Source organism: Hippocampus comes, unplaced genomic scaffold, assembly GCF_001891065.2.
Source record: "Hippocampus comes isolate QL1 unplaced genomic scaffold, H_comes_QL1_v1.1 scaffold168, whole genome shotgun sequence".
In the NCBI taxonomy this organism is placed as follows: Eukaryota; Metazoa; Chordata; class Actinopteri; order Syngnathiformes; family Syngnathidae; genus Hippocampus; species Hippocampus comes.
Window position 1 is genome coordinate 780,389 of NW_017805955.1, and position 21,085 is coordinate 801,473.

Sequence of the window (21,085 nt, forward strand, 5' to 3'; positions counted from 1 at the left end):
TCTCGCAGGCGCAAGTGTACGAGCTGGAGCGCCGCTTCAAGCAGCAGAAGTACCTGTCGGCCCCCGAACGGGAGCACCTGGCCAGCATGATCCACCTGACGCCCACCCAGGTCAAAATCTGGTTCCAGAACCACCGCTACAAGATGAAGAGGCAAGCCAAGGACAAGGTGTCGCAGCAGCACATGCACCAGCAGGAAGCGGGTTCCGCGTCCGCCTGCCAGCAGCAGCAACAGCAACAGCAATCGCCCCGCAGGGTGGCGGTTCCGGTTCTGGTCAAGGACGGCAAGCCGTGTCAAGGGAGCGGACCGACGACGGCGGCGGCGGCGGCCCACCAGCAGCAGCATCACCAGCAGCAGCACCAGCACGGCCACGGGCATCCAGCGCCGCTGCCGCAGCAGCAGCAAGCCGCCAACGTTATGCTCATGTCCGGCCAGCAGCAGGTGGGCAGCGCCGGCCACTCTCCGGAGCTGTTGGGCGCCGGGGGGGCGCCGTTGTCGCCCGCCTGCCCTCAAGTGGGCGGACTGTCTCACCTCAACTCGCCCGCCGCCGAATACGGAAGTGCGCTGCAATGCTCGGCGCTCTTGTACGGCAGGACGTGGTGACCAAAAAGGGTGGCACAAACGCGAAACATTTCGCCACAAGAACACATTAAAAAAAAACGACAACTTTTCTTGGGAAGGATTCTTCGGACTCGCTTTTTTCTACGGCAACTCGTGGGATTTATTTATGTAAACTATATGTACTCTGACATCGATATCCATTCACTGTATTTTTTGCCCTCGCCCATGTACAAAGTCAACATTTCCCCCACTATTGTTGTACAGTTCTTTTTTTGTTACTGTCGTTTTGTTTGGTATTTGTATTTTTTGTAACTTATCATAGCTATTTGACTTACCACACACACACACAAAAGTCCTATTAATAAATTATGGAAAGCTGAGCAACGCCCCCACACCCTAATTTGTGGAATGTGCTGACAAAGTGGCTCGTGAGATCTTTATTTAAAAAAAAAATAATACAAGTAATGCTACAATGAAAACATAATGGCGTAGTCATAATTAAAATGAAACGTAAACAAATAGTATCTTCATTTCAATTAAAACACTCCCGTTTATTGATGTGCACTTTATTTGAATTGCCCCTTAAGTCATACACTTAAATCTATTAAAAAAATCTTATTAGATTTTGCATTAATAAACATGTTTGTTATTTATATACATAGTAAAAAAAAATTGTGTCTGTAAGCATTAAAAAAAAACCTTTGCGTTTTTTCTCGACTATTTAGCACATTGCTAGTATATGGTGGCAAAAAAAAAACCACTATTGACAACATCGTAAACCATAATGAAATGAAAGTGTCAAAATAATCCACATCTCTCGTGTTATTAGTTATCCACCTTTTCATGATTGTTGATTATTGACCATCCTGTTGCTTTTCCCTTTTTTTTCTTTGAAGTCATTCGGGTTTGTTTTCTCTCGTCTCAGGCTCTGTTTTCCGTGTTGACTGCCACGGGACTCGAACGTGCTCGATCACGGGCGAGCAAACAGCGAGTCCATTCTTCGGCCCGGCCCGTTTGCACAGCCAACTGCGGCTTTTTGTTGCCTTTTGTCTTCCCGCGGGACTTTGGGCTGCGGGAGTCGGCGCACATCAAACAGCAGCTTATCTTATCGTGGCCAAACGCCATTTTATCGTTTATCGCCAATCAATCAATGCAGCCGACGGATCATTAGGAGGGGCAATTCCAAACAGTTCTTTTTTTCTTTTTCTTTTTAACTTTAAATCAGGCTCTCTCTTTTTCTAATTTTCATTTAAGGGCGTTTGGGGAGGGGGGGGCGTAAAAAGCAGTGCTAATCATGAAGGGGAAGGGGACTGGGTCGCGGGGAGGGAGGCGGGGGAGGGTCAGTCATTCTCCCGCCACCTAACAATGTGGTTGCTAAGCAACGCGGCTACGTGCAGGTCGTCTCATTTCAGGGTGGAAATAGCTTTCAATTCCGTGTTGACACATACAATCGTTTCAAAATGATTCGTCGAACAAGCGCGCGTGATGTCAAACGTGTGCGGGTGATATGATATGCAAAAAAGTTACATGCACCCCCTTTTATTGCCCATTGACCAAAAGCCGAATTTATTGGGTCATTTTGACACTAACAGCAACGTCGGTTTTGAAATCTTGCCTCATTTTGGTCCATTTGTATGTTTATTTTTTTTTCATCACATCATGCTCTATTAACATATGTAATACAAAAAAAACCCATTGTATTTGCATTTGTAATATTAATATTTTCAATGTATGTTTTTTTACGCCCTCGCTAATACGGTGGCCCTGAAGTCCAAAACACAAAAACAAATACCCCCCCACCCCCCAAAAATGAAACACAACAGTGTAGAAAATACATAAAAATTAAGAAACAAAACAACATCAAAAACTAAATGCAACATTTTTTAAAAAGTACAAAACTTAAACACGAAACAAAACAACAACCATAAAACCCAATAGTGATTTAGTTATTGCCCTATCTCAAACAACTTTAGCATATTTGTATTTTTCATATTATTTCGTATATTTTCACATCCTCCTTTGGCAGCCCTGAAGTGCAAAACAAAGAAATAAACAAAACAGCCAAAACTAAACATACACAAAAACAAATAACTCCACAAAACAACTATAAAGTAAACAACAAATGAGGATACTGTATGTCAGTTTTTCTCCTAATTTTAATCTTCCAGAATTTTTGCAACAAGTGGTTGATGACGTCATGGTGATGCGACATATGACCAAAGGTCATCACTACTTAGTGATGTCTGATCCACAAATTTGGTGTCAGACGCCTGAAACACACCAACTTTTTCATCGAAGCTCAAAAACGTGTCCGTTTTTCAAATCTCCTTTCCAAATTGCTTCAAATCCTCCCAAATTCTTGTGCTTTAAAGGGATGCTGGATTTGGGTACGCCCAAAACGCATCAGCAATCACCCTGCGGATTTTCCGATTATCATTATTATTATTATTTTTTTTTCATTTTGTGGCAAAACTTTTTGAAAAACCTCCAATTTTTTTGCAATGATTGACTCTTTCAGGTGACAGTGCTGCATTTGGTATTTACCAAATAGCATTGCGAATTTGCTCCAAAATATGTCTGTTTTTATTGCAAAAGTGGAGCCATTCCTGCTAAATTGTAGCCGCAACTGGCTTTTTAAATTCCAGGTCATGCCTTTGTTTGCTCCAAGGAAAGGAAATTGCTGCAGGCATGACCGCGATGTCAATAGCAGAGGAAGAGCGTCTGGAATCACGAGGCTTTTTCTCCTCCTGGGTCAGCATTGGCATATTGTAGCCACGCGGTGCGGCCGGCCTTTTGTCCAACGCCGACAAATATGTAAATTGTTCACGTGAAAGAGCTCGAAAGGGGAGATCGTCAAGGATTGGCTGCAGAAAAGTCTCGGTTTCGCGAGGACGCCAGCCGCCAAGGGCGCTTTGGTTTTGTCCTTTGCGCCTTTAACTTGAACAAAGTGGGTAAACGCATGTCATTTAGTTTGGAGCGCAAACGTAGCGTGGTCTTCACATTTGCCACACGTCACTGCAAAATTGCAGAAAATCCGACAAAGGTATTGTGACAAGTGGCGCTTGAAGGCAACGATGTTGGATTTATATTGTTTCACTTGTATGCGGCATAACAGCTAAATGCAGCTTCAGCGTGTTTATTTTGAAACCAGGTCTCCATTAAATTGACCTGCAGACCTCTTTTTTTTTTTTTTTTTTTTTTTAACCGATCAGATTTTAAAATCACCACTCAACTCATTCCCAAGGCTTTGGTAACTCCGGCATTTTTCCGTTCGCTGATTGATTCAGCTAAACAAACGCAGCAAAGATTGATTAAAAATGGGGAGGGCATTTGTAGACATGATCAACAATTCATTTTCAAAGCATATGTTTCAAGAAAAAAAAATGGGAGTTGATGAGGAAAGGTCAAGCCACTGCGTTGCTGCTGCCTGGCTTGTTTCAACCTGAAAAAAGTTTTTCTGGTGCACGAATAAGCATGCCAGCTAGCGAGTTTACACAGACAGGCAGAAGCAAAGAAAAGAAGTTTTGCAACGGCATCTCTGGTGAGTACCACGTATCTTGTTTCAAATTTTTACATGGATAAAGATCAATGGTGAACTGCTATACTGTCGTGTCCCGGTTTGAGGCCACTCGTGCGCTCTTTGATGAATACCGCATTGAGCTAGCATGCTAGGGGGCTAAATGCTATCTTTAAAAGGTAATCTCTAGCACAAATGCTATTCGCTCGCTATCTGAAATGCTAATCATAAGTAAAAATTTTTAGCGCCCCTCTGTGTTCAAATTCACAGTGCACAAACTTCACGAATTTATACATAATACAGAACGTTGACAACGTACAGGATGAGTCTGGCTCAAGAGTCGGGACATGGAGCTGCCCTCAATTTTCAGTTCACTCAACTTTCTTTATTGAGCACTTGAAAAACAACTCCAGCTTCGTACAAAGTGCTGTTCAGAAAAAAACAAATCAGTCATCGGAAATCAAACACAGTTAAAATGTTCAGAAAAAACAAATCAGTCATAGGAAATCAAACACAGTTAAAACAATAAGTTCATCACATAAAACAGCAAACACAACAAAATACCAAAGCAATGCAGAGTGTCGTGGTTGAGTGGAAAACCAAAGAATAAAAATGTCCTACAAAAATTTTGTTCCAACTTCCTCTTTAGAGTGCGCTATTCATGCTATCAGACAAGTGAATTGCTATTTAGCCCCCCCCCCCCCAAAAATGTCAGAAAAAAAAATTGGAGCGAATCCTACATAAAATCTTGGCAGGCGTTGCGTAGTTCGTGAAAGAAAATTGTTCGAATGATGTTTGCTCATGTAGAGAGCTGCTGGTGCTCAAAGTGAATCAAGTGCCGCTTTTTTGTTTTTCATTCTCAACTTAGCCAATGCGAGCGTTTGCATTGTTGTGGCGCCGTTGTGTGTGCGTGTGTGTGTGTGTGTGTGTGTGCGTGTGTGTGTGTGTGTGTGTGTTGCACCTGTTATGCATCTGTCCTTCAGACGAGCGTTAATGTCGCATACGCCTTTTGTTTTATGTTTGATAAACAGCTGCTGAAGTAAATCATTTTAATATCGGCATTTAACAATCGGCCCCATAGGAAATCATGGAAAGCCAAATTTTGCTGAAAGAAAATACAAAAATACACAGCATTTTGAAACAGTCAAATGTTCTCTCTGTCCTTCATATATTTATTCTTTTAAGCTTTAAGGGAATAAAAAAAAAAATGCTGTTTTTTTTCACTTTGTATTTTTATTATTATTATGTTTTAATTATTCAGATGATCAAACGGGTACCACAATTTTATTCTGCCAAATACTGAAGTGAGCATCGGCCTCAGAAAATCCACATCGGTCTGACCGTGATTCTAAATCGACTCAAAGTAAATCCATTAACGCTTTGAAGTGTCTTTCTGCCCAAGGTTTGCCAGTCAATCCCACGCTAGTCATTAGCTAAGCAGATGCTACATGCTATTCACATCTCGTAACGCCAAATGGTTTGACATTTGCCGATCATCGTTTGGGGTTGAGTCAAGGTTTCAACTCAAAATATAGGCAATCGTTTCAAAAAAATAAGATAGATGGGGGGCGGCGGCGGTGGTGGTGGTGGTGGGGGGGAGGACGTTTATTTCTGGCGAATTGAAGCTGTAGGCTGCAGGGCCCCGTCCCTAAACCCAACAATGGTGAGTGTTGACTGTGTTCTGTTCCATTATTGGTTTCATTGTCAAAGCGAGCCGTGCAGATTGCCGCCCTCTCATCCAAATGCACAAGTGTGCCCTCCAAATTCCGCGAGGGCTCGCCGCGCATTTGCATCCCATCAGCCTACAACCTCATTCAGCTCAATAGCGCCTGCTTTTCAATCGGGAATGCCTTCAACCACTGTGTGCAGCTTTTATTGGGAGAAACACGGGCTGGGCCAAAAAAGGAGGTGGACACCAATTTTCTGCGAGGAAGGACGGAAGGAAGGAGTGGAGGGCGGGGGGGGGGGGTATGAAAGGAAGGAAGGCAGGAAGAAAGGAAAATAGGGGAAGGATTAGGAAAGGATGAAGGATGCATGAAATGAATGTAGGAAGGAACCGGAAGAAACAGGAGGTGTCCAATGAAGGAAGGCGGCAAGGAAGGAATGAGGAAATGATGGAGGAAAGTAAGGAGGGTAGGAAGGAAGCAAGCAAGGAAGGAAGGAAGGAAGGCACAAAGTAAAGAAAAAAAAAACAAATGAATGAAAGAAGGATTGAAGGACAGAAGGAATGATAGATCGGAAGGGCGGAAGGAAGGAAGGAAGGAAACCGAATGTAGGGAGGAGAGGACCAAGGGTGCATGAAAGGCAGGAAGTTGGGGAGGAAGGAAATCAAGGAGTGAATGAAAGATGATTGGAGGAAGGAAGGAAGAGTGCAAGAAATGAGAGGAAAGAAAGGAGAGGACCACGGTTGAAAGGAAAGATGGATGAAATGTAGGAAAAGGATGGAAGGAAGGAATGATAAAAGGATATGTGCATGTGAGAATGGCAGAAAGGATGACAGGAAGGGAACGAGGACGGAATGAGGGAAAGAGCATCATGGCCATTTCGGTCCCCACGAGGCCGGCACGCACAAACACACACAAACCCCGCCCCTCATTTGAAAGCCTCACCCTCCTTTCCAAACGTAACCCTGACTTGAAACCCGCACGAGTCCCAACCTTTTCCTTGAAACCCGAATTACTTTGAGTCGACATGTTGACAAAAACAGGATTGGAACGAGGCCGGTTTCCCAACCGGATGCCACAAGTGTGCGTTCCGCTGAAACGCGCCAGTGAACGGCACGCAAGCAAGCATTCGCCGGCAACCCCCACCCCAGCCCACCCCAGCCCACCCCAGCTCTGTGTACAGTCGCAGTCGGGGGGTCCATTGGGGGCCAACGAGGCATGACTAACCGGGTTAAGGCCACACTTTCTCTGTCAGCGTCCCGCCGAGATAACTGCAGATTGAATGAGCCCGTCAATGGCCTTGCCGGGGCATCAGCGAAGGGGTCAACGTTGAAGAGCCGCGCGCTGGCTCCTCACAAACCAGAGTGAATTACCTCATCAATCCGCGGCGGTAAAAGCGAAGGAAAATGTGGCGAGTTGCCGACGGCCGACCAGAATGCCAGCCGCGGCTGAGATGTCATGGAAAAAGTCCATTCTGAACTTTATCTGATGAAAATATTCGCTCCGGCTCCACGTATTAAACCGACAAAAGATTCCAATTGAATTATCTTCAATATCATCGTGCCGTCGGGGGGGGCCGGAAAGTGGCCCGCGGGCCGCATGTTGCTCACCAAGCCAATGATACGTTGCCGGCCTTGAATGTCGCGAGACAATACGCAATCAAGATCCCCCCCCCCCGCTGGCCCGCCGTCACGATCCCCGAGTTGAGAAAAGGCACAAACGTCCATTTAACCCCCCAGCCAGGACCACCCCCCAAGGTTCGAGGTAAATAGGGTCTGCCACATTAGAACCTGTTGAGACTGAACATATTTTCTCCTCCAGCTTGCAGCGGATTAGTCGGGGGAGGAGGGGGGGGGCGCTGATATTCGCCCCCCCCCCCACACTTCTCCTCCTCCCCTCTTTCTTAATAAAATATGTCATTAGGAGGAATTCATGTGACACAAAGGGGGCGACAGTCAAAAAAAAAAAAAAAAGGTTGACTAATTATATAGTTTGCCCTGGCAGAGGCTGCAGGCAGGTGGCTGGTCCATCATGCAAATGGCTGAGCCGGCGCAATTAGCCTCTGGCAGCCGCTTCAATTAACAATTAGCTAACATGCAATTCTGCCGCGCGACGCCTCCGCCGTCTGCCTTTTTGGGCTCAATTGTCACCGTGTAGTTTTCAATTGCTCAGTAGGAGACGCCGCTTTTCTTAATGCGGTCAATTTACAGGCTCGGTGAACGGAAGTCGACCACAAGCGGGGGGCAGTGGAGGGGGGGGGGGACGCTTCCCGTGACAAAGAGGAACTTTGCGTTTCAAAGGCGGAAGCGCAGTTCACTTTGAACTGCCAAAAGAGGGATCGGACCGGCACCGGTTTCAGCCACTGGATGAAAGCTCGGAACGGAATTTGGCGTCTGTTCTCCAAACGTCAAACCACAATCACAAAATATGGCGAGAAATGCTTTTCAATGGACATAAAAGGTTTCAGTGGTCATGTCAAAAATTGAGGGCTCTTGAATTTGTAATCTGATGAGAATCGTTTTTGTTGGGGGGGGGGAGGGGCAAATCTAAATTTGGTAGATGCATGCGTTTCGACAGACGGAAAAGGGTTACAGTGGAATCTCGAAATTTGAGCGCCCTTGGATTTAGAATTTGATGTGATTTTTTTTTTTTTTAAAGGAAAACTTTTATTTTTTGTGGGGGGGGGGGTTGCAGCGGTTTTCCCAAAAATTCAGGTTAAATTCAAAATTACTACTTGCCTGTTAGCTGTCGTCCAAAGAAAAGCATATATGGCCACCTTTCGTCACTATCTTCATTTTTTGGGGGGTCAAAAACACAAGTACCGTCTACATTTTAGTTGGATTGCTTTTTCTGTGACAAAAACTCAAAATAAATGTGTAGCTACGAGGTTTTCGTCGGTGCTCTGCAACCAAGTGGAAATTTTGGGGGATTTTTATTTTTGTTTTCCTCTGATGATACAAAATGAAAAAAGTTGCTATTTCTTCCAGATTTAAAAACGAAATAAATCTCTTTTTTGTCGCCAACCTGCACAATATGGAGAAACTTTGACCAATGTTACGTGGCTAAAAATAAATCAATAAATATTAAGACCAAAATGGAGTTCATATGCAAGCATCTCAGGGCTGACCGGCAGCGAAATTGTGGCCAATAGTTTGGCAGACCACAAGCTGTGTCTTGAAGCTTTTGCTTTTCTAACCCCTTCCACTGATCCCCCTTCGCAGAACCATTGCCACCACCGACCCGCCCCTCCCACCACCCACCCGGCCCACCCACACGCTCTCATTATTCCCGCTGGCCTCCGACATGACACGGGAACAAAGTAGACATTAAGCGACATTAAAGCCGGGGATGGAAGTAATCAGGAAGCCGTTATCTCTTAATGAAGCCAAACTCATGCGCGGCGATCCACACAGACTCTAATCAATAGAGGCCCCCCACCCCCCATCCCCTCCCCGGACAAAGAGAGAGGCGGGTCGGGGGTAGGCTGGGGTCGCTTTCTGCGCCCCCACCCCTCCCACAAATCAATTAGAATGCTTGTTTGCTTTGACAGTCTATTTCCATTAATTACGTGTTCATTAAAAGTAATTTGTCAAGACAACACTAAGAAGACCTGTCCTGTCAGGAGGGAAGATTGCTGGATTAGAGGGGAGCCGTAAGGCCGCCCCGAGATTTCAAATGTGAATGGGAAATGTGGACGTATGTGGTTTTCAACGTGGAAATTCTTCCAATATTTTCCGTTATTATTCATCCCATGTGACAATTGGAAACGTTGAGACAAATTTTGGCGAAGTTGACATGTTCCATTTAATGTTCGTGACCCTCATCCAATGATGTGTCGGGCCAGATCTGGCCCCCGGGGCCTTGAGTTTGACACCTGAACTTGAGATAGGGGAAAAGAACAAGAAATATTTATGGGTGGTGACAGCGCGAACTGGAATGTCTCGTCCATTTCTCCCGTTCTCCCAAAATACAACCAAGACGCAGATTGAACGCCCTTGAATTTGCAATTTGATGAGAAATTTGGGGAAAACCACCATTGTGGAAAGAAAACTACAGCTGCCAAAAGAAATAAGATCAATAAAATATGGAGATACGTGATTTTTTTTTTTTTCAGCAAACACAAACAACACACAGCGAAAGAGCAGAGTAAATTTTTAAAAGCCTCAACATGATCATTACAGGGCCCCCGAAAAAGAACACAACAACGACATGATTTCGGTTTATTTTTACTGCCCCTCTCAAAAAGATGGTTTTTGTTTTTTTTTAGTACAGGTAGGTCAAACTAATAATGGAAAAAAAATGTTTTCGAAATGATTTACAGGTATCTTTTTTTTTTTTTTTTTTTAACATCACAAATAAAACAGCAACTGGGCAGGGGTGTGTAAACTTTTGAGATGAGAATATTTTATTGTGAAATGAAAGAAAGAAGACTTTTGTGTGAATTCATTGCATCTGCGTGGCAAAGGTGCGAAACTGTGCTGTTGTAAAGCTGTTTTACGCCACCATGCTCCGCATGGATGATGTCCTTTAGCTTTTTTTTTTTTTTTTTTTTTTCTAACGCTAGCAGCACAGTTGCTTTTACCAAAGGTCCCCCTGTTGGTTGCTATAGCATTCTCAAGCACCACTCTGCTAAATCCCCACCCCCACGCCGACCTGCTCTGCACACTTGTAATAAATTATCCTCAAGTGAAGTGAAAAAATAAAATATATTGGTTCAAAAAAAAAAAATAAAATAAAAAGATCTGGAGCGGCGCACTACAGTGAATCTCACCCTCGTAACTTTTTTTTTTTTTTTTTTTTATGCACGGCGCGATACCTTTGGCAGTCTGCCGCTGGACCTTTTTCATTTCGACCCATGCCATTGTGTTGTCTGCTGTTACGCAATGTTTCGTGCCATCTTTAGGATGCGCCTCATGCCGAGCGTGAAGTGCAAACACATGCGAAAGGGGGACGAGGAGGAAGAGGCAGCAGCCATTTGTTGATTAATTAAAGATGGCTCCTCCAAATGATAGCAGCCCCTTCCCCTCCCGACCCTCCCACCCCCCCTATGCGCAAGCAGGCAAGTTTGCGGCAGTGTGACTCGCACTCCTCATTGCCGTCATCTTTGCCAAATTGAATGCAGATTGAAAATATATTTTCGGCTCTTGACTGGGCCTATTCACAGCCTGTTGAATCGACGGCGCGTCAATAAAAGGCTCCCCCGTTTGGGAGCTTGGAGTGATTGCACGCGTGCACTTTGAGGAATGCTGCGCCAAACGCTTGAGCGCCGATTGAAGCGGCAGCCGCGCAACTTTCAAATTATTGCATGCAAGGCTTTCCCCCCCTGGGCTTTTCAATGGGGGGGGTGAGGAAAGTATTTGGCAGCCAACAAAGGTGTATAAACGTACACTTGATCAAAATTTGGAAGGAATTTGAGGGGGATTGAAACTGCAGGTTTGAAAATGAACACAGTGGAACCGCAAAGGCTGAAGCGGGAGCACGGACCGACATTTACGGTTTGGGGTGAATTGTAATTCGAGTTTGGCTGATATGACTTATTTTTTTTAAGGCGAAAGTAACTTTTCGAAAGTAACTATGAAAACTACTAAACTACTTCTAAAACTAACAAAAATGCAACTAAAACAAAGCACTTGGGGGAAAAAATGAAACCGACTCTCGCAACTAATCAAGGCAAAACGATTTCGAAAACAAAAGTCAACACAAAATAAAAACTAACCATCGTAAAAAAAAATTTAAGTTTTTTTGCTGAGTCACTCAATACACTTTATACATAAAAAAAACTAACTCTAAAACTAATAAAAATGAAATGAACCCAGAGCATTTTTGAAAAGATAAAAACTAAGAAAACTAACAAACCCACTTTAAAAGCAAACTGAATTAAAGTAAGGGGAAAAAAAAAAGATGGCGGCAATCTGCAAATAAAGTGAAGCGCCCGTCTGAAAAGGTGTCGACTGTTCGTGGAGCTGAGGGACAACTTGGCACCTTAGTAAATGTGGCCTGCAGAGCCATGACTTCCTCCTCTCGTGGGCTCCCAGCACCACCCGGGATCGGTCGCCTGCTGCGTTTCTGGCAAGAAATCAATAGTGATGGGGGAGGTGTGCTGTGGGGTGTGGGGTGGGGGGGGGCGTCCTAATCATCTGTACATTTACCATCACAATCAACAATCAAAGCCAGGACGCGCACCTTTCTTTTTTGGCGGGGGGTGGGGGGGCCGCCCGAGCGCAACAATTTCCCGGCTGACTGTGAAAAGGCGGCGGCAAATTAGAAGCCTCGGCTCCCGTGAGCGGCGCCTAATGGCTCTGATTTGTGAACTGCTAAACGAGGTTATGTAAATGAGGCTGAATAGAGGCAGCGGGACCCCAGGTGACAGGTGCAGCACAGCACAGCAAACACAGGCTTTAGGTCTCCGTGCACAATATTAGCCAAGCACGGACCTTCATTAGCCTTCTGAAAAGTCCTAATCGCTCGGTTGGGGCTCAGCACTTTCAAACTCAATCTGCCCACTTTGGGGGCTAACCCCGCTAAACATTTCACAGTCGGCCTAAAATTCCGCTGGCACTTTGAACTGCTTCATACTTGTCGAATGTTTTCTCACCGTGATCAGCTCTGTCCACGTACCACAAAATTTTATGATTTTCAAAAATGACAAAAACACGCACACAAACATAGAAAGAACACAAAGTACTGAATTTAAAATAAAAAAGATTGCCAATATTTGGACAGTCATTGCAGTTCTGCAGTCAAAAATAAATAAATAAAAAGTAAATTTGGGGATTTTTTTTGGGGGGGGGATAAGATTAGAAAACCTTTATTTGTCTCACAATGGAGAATTTTACAATTTAACAAATAGTTATTTTCGGGATACATTTTTTGGGTGGGGGGAGATATGTAATTTTTGTGGTCAAGATGATCTTTTTTTCTGTCCAGGAAAAATCTTGTATCCCCAATTTGTTTTCTTCTGAAACGCAGGACATTTTTATTATTTTTAAAAATATATGTAAATTACAAAAGTGTTGAGATTCAGTAATTCATCTTTTTGCAACAGATGATTGAGCGGGTATTTTCAAAAAATTGGTTTCCCCAAAGAGACGCGCGCACACACACAAAATGGAGATGAAAACAATGCTTTAAATCAAATCAAAATTTGGAGATTGTTGATTTTTGTTGAAGAGTTGTTTCTTTTTCTGTCCAGCACAAAGGATGTATTTCTAAATATATTGAAATATTTGTATATTTTCTTCTAAAACACAAACATTATTAGTTATTTTTTTAGTATGCAAATCACAAAATCTTCAGATAAAGTACTTTCTTTTTTGGGGGTGTGCGGGGGGGGGTGACTAGAATTGCAGTTCAAGGACCAAAAAACAGGTATCTCTTTTTCTTTTTTTTTTGCCCAGACAGACAAATTTTTGTTGTTTTGGGGACGAAACAAGACTTCAAATCACAAAATTTGGAGACAGTTGGGTTTTTTTCGTCTATAAGAAAAATGTGTGTTTTTAACACACGTCCTAATCACGCAGCCATTTTTATTTTATTTGTAATTGTGATTAAAAAAAAACCCTAAAAAAACAATTACAAATTTTTGATATTTTGCGGCCATTTTTATTTCTGTGTCGTAATGTAAACTACTATGCCAATCATCAATAATTCGTTTGGAAATGCTTTTCATTTATTGTTTAATTCAATTTGTGTGTTGAAGTCAGACATCAGAAACACTTTAGATCAGTGAGGCAAATTAAGTGAGCCTTATTTCGTAACTTCTCGCAGTGTGGGAGCATCGTGAGCATGGGCTCCGTCTGTCAAACCGTGTCAAGTGTTACAGGTCCGCTCCCGTTTTTTGGGTGGGAGTCGAAGCCAGACAAATGAAACCAAGGGACTTGTCTTCAGACCCCCTTTTCCTAAAATGATTAACCCATCGAGAGAGCTTATATGAGACGCGTGAGTGGCACGGCGCTTTCTCGTTTGCCAGCAACTGTCATTTTCCCGTTGTTGTCCTCATCCGTCTCTCTCTCTCTCTCTCGCCATTATGTGCAAAATGAATAGAGGAGGGAGATTTTCCCACAGTCACTCAACATGGGCAGGCGCGCACACACACAAAAATCACCATTGTGGCCAGCAATGCCCCTGCTGAACAGGCTGCTCTGCACTTAACAACAATGTTCTCATTAGAGGATGACTATGCTTTATTGTGAGTTATCAAGTGCAATGTTAACTGTGAAGCATGTCATTTTTCAACGGGTTTTATAAGCCAGAAGCACATCATAGTGTGATTCCCCCCACCACCACCATTTAGCAGCGGTTACACGAATGAATTTAACAGATGCTGTATGCATTAAATGTGTTTTTCTCTGGTGAAGGGAGAAATGAGGGTTATTCAAAACATGATTTAGAAACAGTCTGTGAATAATTACAAACGCAAATTAATTACAAGCACCTTGAAAGTGTTTCCCAACAAAAACATACAAAAAAAATTAAAAAATAACTGAGCAAATTAGGATGTACAGTAAACACTTGCGAAAGTGCATCCTCGTTGGTTCCGCCCACATTCTGACGCACATTTCCTCATGAACGTTTCGTATTTCAAGGCAAATGAGAATTGTACAGACGGAAATGGTCTAAAATTGGAAAATAAAACTGTGACTAGTGGTAAATCAAAACACTTTAAAACTAAATTTACTGATTAAAAAAATGTAGGAACAAATTAGGCCGTACATTACCGACCAGGCGTGAATGGGTGCGTTCTCTTGACTCCGCACACACAGTGACGTCTACGTTTCCTCCATCATTTCCTCTCTTCCAACCAATCAGCGTGCAAGTCTCTACTCTCCACGTTTTGAGCCACAATAGCGGAAACAATGAACCCGACCGGGGAGAGTTTTTCTCCTGCTAAGGAGTCCTCCAGTGCCAAATTGTCCAGCTACTCGGGCTGCATGAGTCTCCTGCTCAGGCTCCTGTCCGACTTCGTGGGAGAGGTTGGTCCGGTGTTTGTTTCCGTAGCGTTTTAAGCGCGGAAACCAGCCAAGTTGATGTTGTTTGCTAGCTCACATGCTAACGCTTGTAGCTTCTGTTCGGCATCAGTCGCAGCAGAACATGACAGAGAGCTTTAGCTAGTAGAAAGATGATCACTTCATACGGTTGCCCCCTAATAGTTGTCGTGAGTTTCACAGCGATTCCGAGTAAACGTGTTTAGCCGACGTCCTGGCAGAGGTAACTGGGTCTGTGTTGCCATAGACATATGTAGATGCCTCGCTGAGCCTATTGGCCCCTTCCTGTGATTCGTCAACCTCTCAGCCATATTGGATGGGGCAGATACTGTATGACCATAAACTAACACAAGTACATGGACTGAACTCTATAAAGCAATAAGATACCAAGTGCCCATAATCTGATGCCTATGAATGTGTATTTTTTTTGGTAATAGGTAAGCACCAAACCAACGTATTTTTTAAATGTCTTCTTCACTGGGCAACGAACTTTCCCGATTAAATTGAATTTGTCAAGAGGTTTTTATGTACATCTTTGCCTTTTCTTTCTATTTTTTTTAATAACAATAAAGTATTAGACTAAAATGTCATGAGAAATTGACCAACTATTAGAAAAAAAAAATCCAAATTCAACCTCTTAGAAAATAATAAAAAGAAAGCTTTTTGCCACCCAAAGAATATTAGAAATAGTTGTTTGATGCAGTTCGTTTTTAATTAGTTTTGTTTCCCAGCTCAAATTAGGTGACGCCGTTTTGAGAATGGACATCAACATGGATGCCGTGAATCCTCAGTCGTCGGACGCCGCTCACGCTTATGACTGTCTACAGCGGCACATCACTAAGTTACAGGTATGCTACAAGCTGGTTAAATCTTATCCGCCCTTGCACCAACCATTGGGATTTTTGGCATGCATGTACTGATTTTGAAGTGACAGAGAAATCCAAAGCTGTTGAGTTGTTGTCTAATCACAGGGATGTTGTATTTTGCTGCAGGCCATGTGCGAGAGCCTCAAAACGCTGGCGGAGTCTCCAAGTCGCGCGTCACCCGAGACCGAGAAGGAAACGCCGCGTGACGCCGCGTCCTCGTCTGCCCTCCGACATGCTACGCCGCCGCCTCCGCCTCCCAGCGTGTCGTACGCAGCCGATGACGTCTTGGTGCAAATCCGCGCCGGCAAGTCGGAGGTCGGTTATGAATAATCATCGCCTCATTAAAGCGCTCGTTGCAGAATTGGGAGAGGGGAGCAGGACGGCGGGTTCGGAGGGGAAGAGGCGGGGCGGGGCGGGTGGGTCCTTTAGTGACGTAGTCGGCGGCGAGAGCCCGCGTCGCTTGGAAGGCTTTGAGAGCGGGGCCTGGTCCTTGATGGATTATGAAGTGGATGCTCATTACTCTCAGATTGGATGTGGATGGAGGACAAGAGGCCCCCATTCTGTTGTGCATTTATTTTGCTGGCCAAGCAAACAGTATTCATATTCCATCACGCCACACGTGTTATACCTGGAATTGCAATTGTCATTCCACATCATGTAAATTGCAATGCCCCCCACGCCCACGCCCGCACCCGCCCTTGTTCCATTCTCATCACGGCAGCGGCGCAGTTATGCTCGGCGGGTGCCCTTTGATGGCCGATCAATCCATCGCCTGTCATTACGCGTGTCGTCCCTCCAGATCGAGCGCAGGATATCTGCATTTATGGAGCGCAAGCAGATGGAGATCAATGAAAACAACGTGCGCGAGTTCTGCAACGTGATCGACTGCAATCAGGGTGAGCGAGGCAGCCGATGGGAAGGAGGGGATGGGGGGATTGAATGTGTGGTGGTGTGGAGTGGGAGCCTGCGCACAGATTGCCAATGTTTGGGAGAGAGCTGATTTCCAGCGGGCGAGAGGTCAGGCTGAACTGAGCTGGAGTAGCTAACGGCCTCCAAAAATGCGGCGGCGCTGACGGTGCCGTGTTTTTATTCATGCCATTTTCATTTGCCGCATTTGTTTCTTCTTCAGCACAGGACAGCTGCGCCAGAACCGACGCCGTGTTCACGCCGTACCCCGGGTTGAAAAGCCACGTGAAAGGTGGGACTGCAACTGAAAATCTCAATCATGGTCCATTTTCCGCGCGGCGTAAAGTTGCGCACAATCACTGGTGCCATGTGTTCAGATTTACAAACATAGAAATGCTGAACCGCAAAAAATGAATTGAATAAATACAACACGCAACAAATAAAACACGCCACTATACTGATGACGTTCGTTGAAGACTCCATATAATTTATTTTTTTTTTTTTGGTCACAGTCATACGAGTGGTGAACACACACGGGCCTCAGACCCGAACCGGAACCCAAGGAGAAGCCGGAGATCAGGCGCGATTAGGCCCGTCGGCCGCACAAGACTGCGGCAACTCGGCCATTGAGGAGCGCCTCAACAACATCGAAACTCACCTCCGACTCCCGACAGGTTAGCAGGAAGGAACGCCTCCACTTGAGCTTTTGTCTGAAATTCTTTGGGATGGCGTACAGTGAACCCTGACGCCAATAGCAAAAAAGTGCAAATGCGAGATGATCTTCATTTTTTTTTTTTTTTTGCCTCGTTGAATTGAATTTGAGCGCTTCATGAATCATTTTGGGATGTTTTTCTGGCAGCGGGCCCGGTTCCCATCAGCGTCTACCAGAGGCTAAAGAAACTGGAGGACCGCATCCTGCAGTTGGAGGGACTCTCGCCGGAGTACTTCCAGTCAACGGTGAGGACACGCGCGCTTTATTTCGCCGGAAGCAAACGGCATCGTCAAAGCGGCTAATTGAAGCCGCTAGCTTGTTCCGCATCCGCCGTTAGTAGCAAAGTCACCCGTTAGCCGCCTGTGGTAAAAATGGAGCCTCCAGCAGAGAATTTGGAGCTGGCGGAGGCAAGAGTGTGTGTGAACAAAAGAAATTGGCCGGCAGGCCGCGCTTATGGCGAAGAGGGAGAGGTGACATGTCACCGGCCATTGTGTGTGCGTTTTTTGAGGGCGATAATAGAAGTGTGGCATTTGGGTCACATGACTCGGCGCAGACTTCCAATCGTCCGTTTTAGGACTGGGGACATGCTCGGCCAAACTTGGGAAAGATTCAAGTTTCGATTTCGAGTTTGGCTTCTCCCGATCTTGAGAACATTGTAATCGGAGAAAAAAACAAAACAAAACGATTGTGCCGGACGTCGCGGTCGGATGTGGTAGTTTTGAGGAGGTGAGTTTTGCGGGTTGAGGCTGTAATACAAATTTTTAAAATCAACATGTCGTCGTTTTTATCCCTCGTGATTTCAGTGTCATTCAAAATAATCGGCAATATTGATTTTATGTCTTTCTTTTTGCATCATTGCCCAGCCCGACATCTCGCATGTGGTGATATCCAGCACAGTCCAGAACACACACATGAAAAACAGAACAGAATCCCCACCCCTCTCCCACCCGAATCTGGGTGAAGGACATGGCATCACAAAAAAAAAGATAAATATCAATCATAAAATAAGATGATCATCATCCTCGTCGTAATAATGGAAATAAATAGATGAAAGGATTTTTCAAGTGAGAGAAAACCCAGAGGGATACTCGGCGAGCCAATATTTTCGGGACTTCACGTGTCATCCAAAGCACATGAGCAGAAATGCGACGCGGCTCGGCGGAAGATGCGGGTCCGCCGTGTGTGCGGCGCGCCTGCGTGTGCGTGTGTAGCGACGGCATTCTCAAAGTGTGCTCGAGATGAGCCGCGTCGCGTCTCTTCCGTACGGCTCTTGATGCCGCCGTCGCTCAGATCAGCACAGCAGGCTGCGCTCTTCAGCCACTTTTGACTCGCTGCATGTTTGTGCGAGCGCACATGTCGAGTGTTTCGGAATAAACCAACATGGTCTTTTCTACTCAAGAGTACCACTTTTTTTTGGGGGGGGGGGTGTTGCTCAAGCAGCTACACGCAGTTGCCCCCACAACAATGTCACAAGTTGGCAATAAAAAGTTATTGCTGAAAGAGTTCGAGCACTGGGTGCCCATTAGGTCGATTGCGATCGGCCGGTAGCTCGAGGACCCGTCCCAAGTCAAGTGGGGTTGATATGATGTGACGATGAAACATTGATTCGGTTTGACCTTCGTAATGGCCCTCCGAGGCAAAGACCTAACTCCAAAGTGGCCCGTGACAAACATGAGTTTGACACCCCTGCGGCATCGACGCGTGCCTTTTACCCGCTTAAGAGGAGACTTGCCCCCGAAAGACGACAATGTTTTTTTAAGAGCATCCCGCCCGGCAGGTGACTTTTCGAAGAACGGCACGCAAAGAAAAGCTGCGCTAATCATGAAGCTGTGTACTTTGTTGTAGAACCTCGCACACAAGAGACCCAAGACGTCACCCGCTCAGGTACAGCCAGCCGCCGATTTTGATTTTGATCTCGTTTGTCTTTTTTTTTTTTTTTGCCGCTGGTTCTTTCCGGCTCACTGCCGCGTGGACTGACTTTGCTCTTGACCTTGGTCCCTCAGGCCTGCAGTCTGACCGAGCTGGATGAGAAGATTAGCGCCGTCAAAGCAGCCCTGCTGAAGAAGGCCAACGAATTTGGGCGCGCCTACGGACCCGAGTACCCTCTTTGACCTGATTTGGCCCAATTGTAAAGTCAAGCGTCGAGATGCGTGCAAGCGACAGATCTTGGTTGACGCCGAAAACCGATAACGAGGAAACGGAGCCCGTTTTTGGCCCAGCCGTTTCCGTGACAAAATACCTTTTGGACAGAGATCCGAAAAGGCTCCTGTGGGCCAATTTTTGCTGGAAAATGTTTGCTCGCCGAATTTTTCAATGCAATGCTCCCCTGTGAAAATTAAAGTAGATTTAGCACTTGAAACGTTGCACTTGTGGTTAATTGAAAATTCATTTCATTGAGCTTCTCTGAATCATTTTCACATTACGTTAGCATCATTGCCGCCGATGTCACAGGAAGTACCATTTTCAGTTGTGAATGTTCCGTGTCATATTTAGTTTGGTGTGTTTTTAGTTGCGTATGCTACATCCTATCTACGTTAGCATTCTGCTGTATGGGTTCCATTTCCAGTTCTGATTCATTGTCGGTGTTTTTTTATTTTTTCTCCTTTCCATGCTTAGAATTTGCATACACGCTCTACACATTAGCATTAAATCCGCTGCCGAATGTGAGCAAGCACACGCTTATGTTGTAGTAAGTTTCACTTCCGGCCTCAAATTTGTTGATATTTTTGTGCCTCTTTGGTCATTCCCTTGACAGTCATTCGTTTCGCATCTGCTAGCTAGATGCTATCTGTTTACGTTAGCATCCGCTTGGTCAACGGAACTTTTTGGCGTTGCGTAATTGACGTCAAATGGATTGTACGGCGCATCCCGAAGTTTTTCCTGTTTCCAAGTTCAATTTTGAGACGCAAAAAAAAAAAAAAAAAAAAAACAACTGCTTGAAATCAGTGTTAGCGGTTGTCAGCGATTTGTCTAATAGACACGCAGACAAATCAAACAACCTGCTCGCCGCGAGAGTGCGCACGTGCGTGCGCCTGCCGCGCCGCGTAATTGGGAGGAAGCTGAGCGAGGGCACCTGATTTCTTTGCCCGACTGCTGCGTTGCTGATGATCCGCGCTAATGGTTGTCATTATGACAAATGACCTGATTATGGCAACTCTTGTTTGCGAAACATCTCGCAGACCCAACAAAGCAGCGCCGCCGCTGCTTAAACGGGCCGCCGCTGCGCTTGACGCTGCCTTCGTCGACGTCTTCATAAATGACTAAAGCGACAATTGTTTGTTTTTTTTTTTTAAGCATTTTTAGTCAAGCGGGCTTGTTACGTATTAGTGCCATTCAATTTCATCCTGCTTATACTAAAGGATAAAGCCTGCGTTTATTCCAGATTCGTTCCAGGAACGCAGCTGCAAGAAAAACAATTCTGCCACATCGAAGAAAACACATTAGTTGTCGTCGTAACCTTCCCACACATGAGTGTGTATTCAAGCACACTTTTTACGGGGCATTCAGTGTCAGATTTTTATTTTTTTAATCATCTCACAAAGACGTATTTTCTCGCCCAAGCCGTCATGAAAGATTGACATCATGACCAAACTCGATTACGTCGATACTCGATTGATAATTCATCGATTGGATCTGGCCAGTGAGGCAACTGGCACATAATGGTGCCAAAGTCGTAAAATACCCGCCTTCAAATTCTTCCATCTTTGCGTGACTGTAAACTGTTTGATTCTTCTGAGATGTTCTTTGTGCGTCACGTCACTACTTTTTCTCTTTGATTGATGGAGTGACCTTCATACAATAGAACTTGCTTTCTGGATTTTTTTTTTTTTTTTTAATCCCGTTTCTTTAGGTGTTCCTTGTCTCGTTTTTTTTTTT

General features: G+C 44.8%; 2 protein-coding genes and 1 long non-coding RNA gene across 3 annotated transcripts in view; 2 read left to right on the forward strand and 1 right to left on the reverse strand.

Annotated features, from left to right (window-relative positions):
- nkx2.1 (NK2 homeobox 1) overlaps nt 1–940 on the forward strand; it is an 8,443-nt gene extending 7,503 nt beyond the window's left edge. Inside the window, exon 3 of the mRNA XM_019890430.1 lies at nt 9–940. Coding sequence (XP_019745989.1) covers nt 9–602 — 594 coding nt within the window. The 3' untranslated portion in view covers nt 603–940. The remainder of the gene's footprint in view (nt 1–8) is intronic.
- Nucleotides 941–11,634: 10,694 nt separating this feature from the next.
- On the reverse strand, nt 11,635–14,545 carry LOC109528201 (uncharacterized). Its single transcript, XR_002170658.1, has 2 exons — nt 14,459–14,545; nt 11,635–11,807 (listed from the first exon to the last, which is right to left on the reverse strand). It is a non-coding gene; the product is annotated as an uncharacterized LOC109528201 (long non-coding RNA).
- Nucleotides 14,495–19,573, forward strand: mbip (MAP3K12 binding inhibitory protein 1). The gene is made up of 9 exons (XM_019890573.1): nt 14,495–14,713; nt 15,457–15,573; nt 15,718–15,906; nt 16,391–16,487; nt 16,721–16,789; nt 17,010–17,171; nt 17,357–17,454; nt 19,055–19,093; nt 19,213–19,573. Exons 1-9 carry the CDS (start codon nt 14,597–14,599, stop codon nt 19,318–19,320), a joined length of 996 nt encoding a protein of 331 aa, XP_019746132.1. The 5' UTR covers nt 14,495–14,596; the 3' UTR covers nt 19,321–19,573.
- Nucleotides 19,574–21,085: the final 1,512 nt, after the last annotated feature.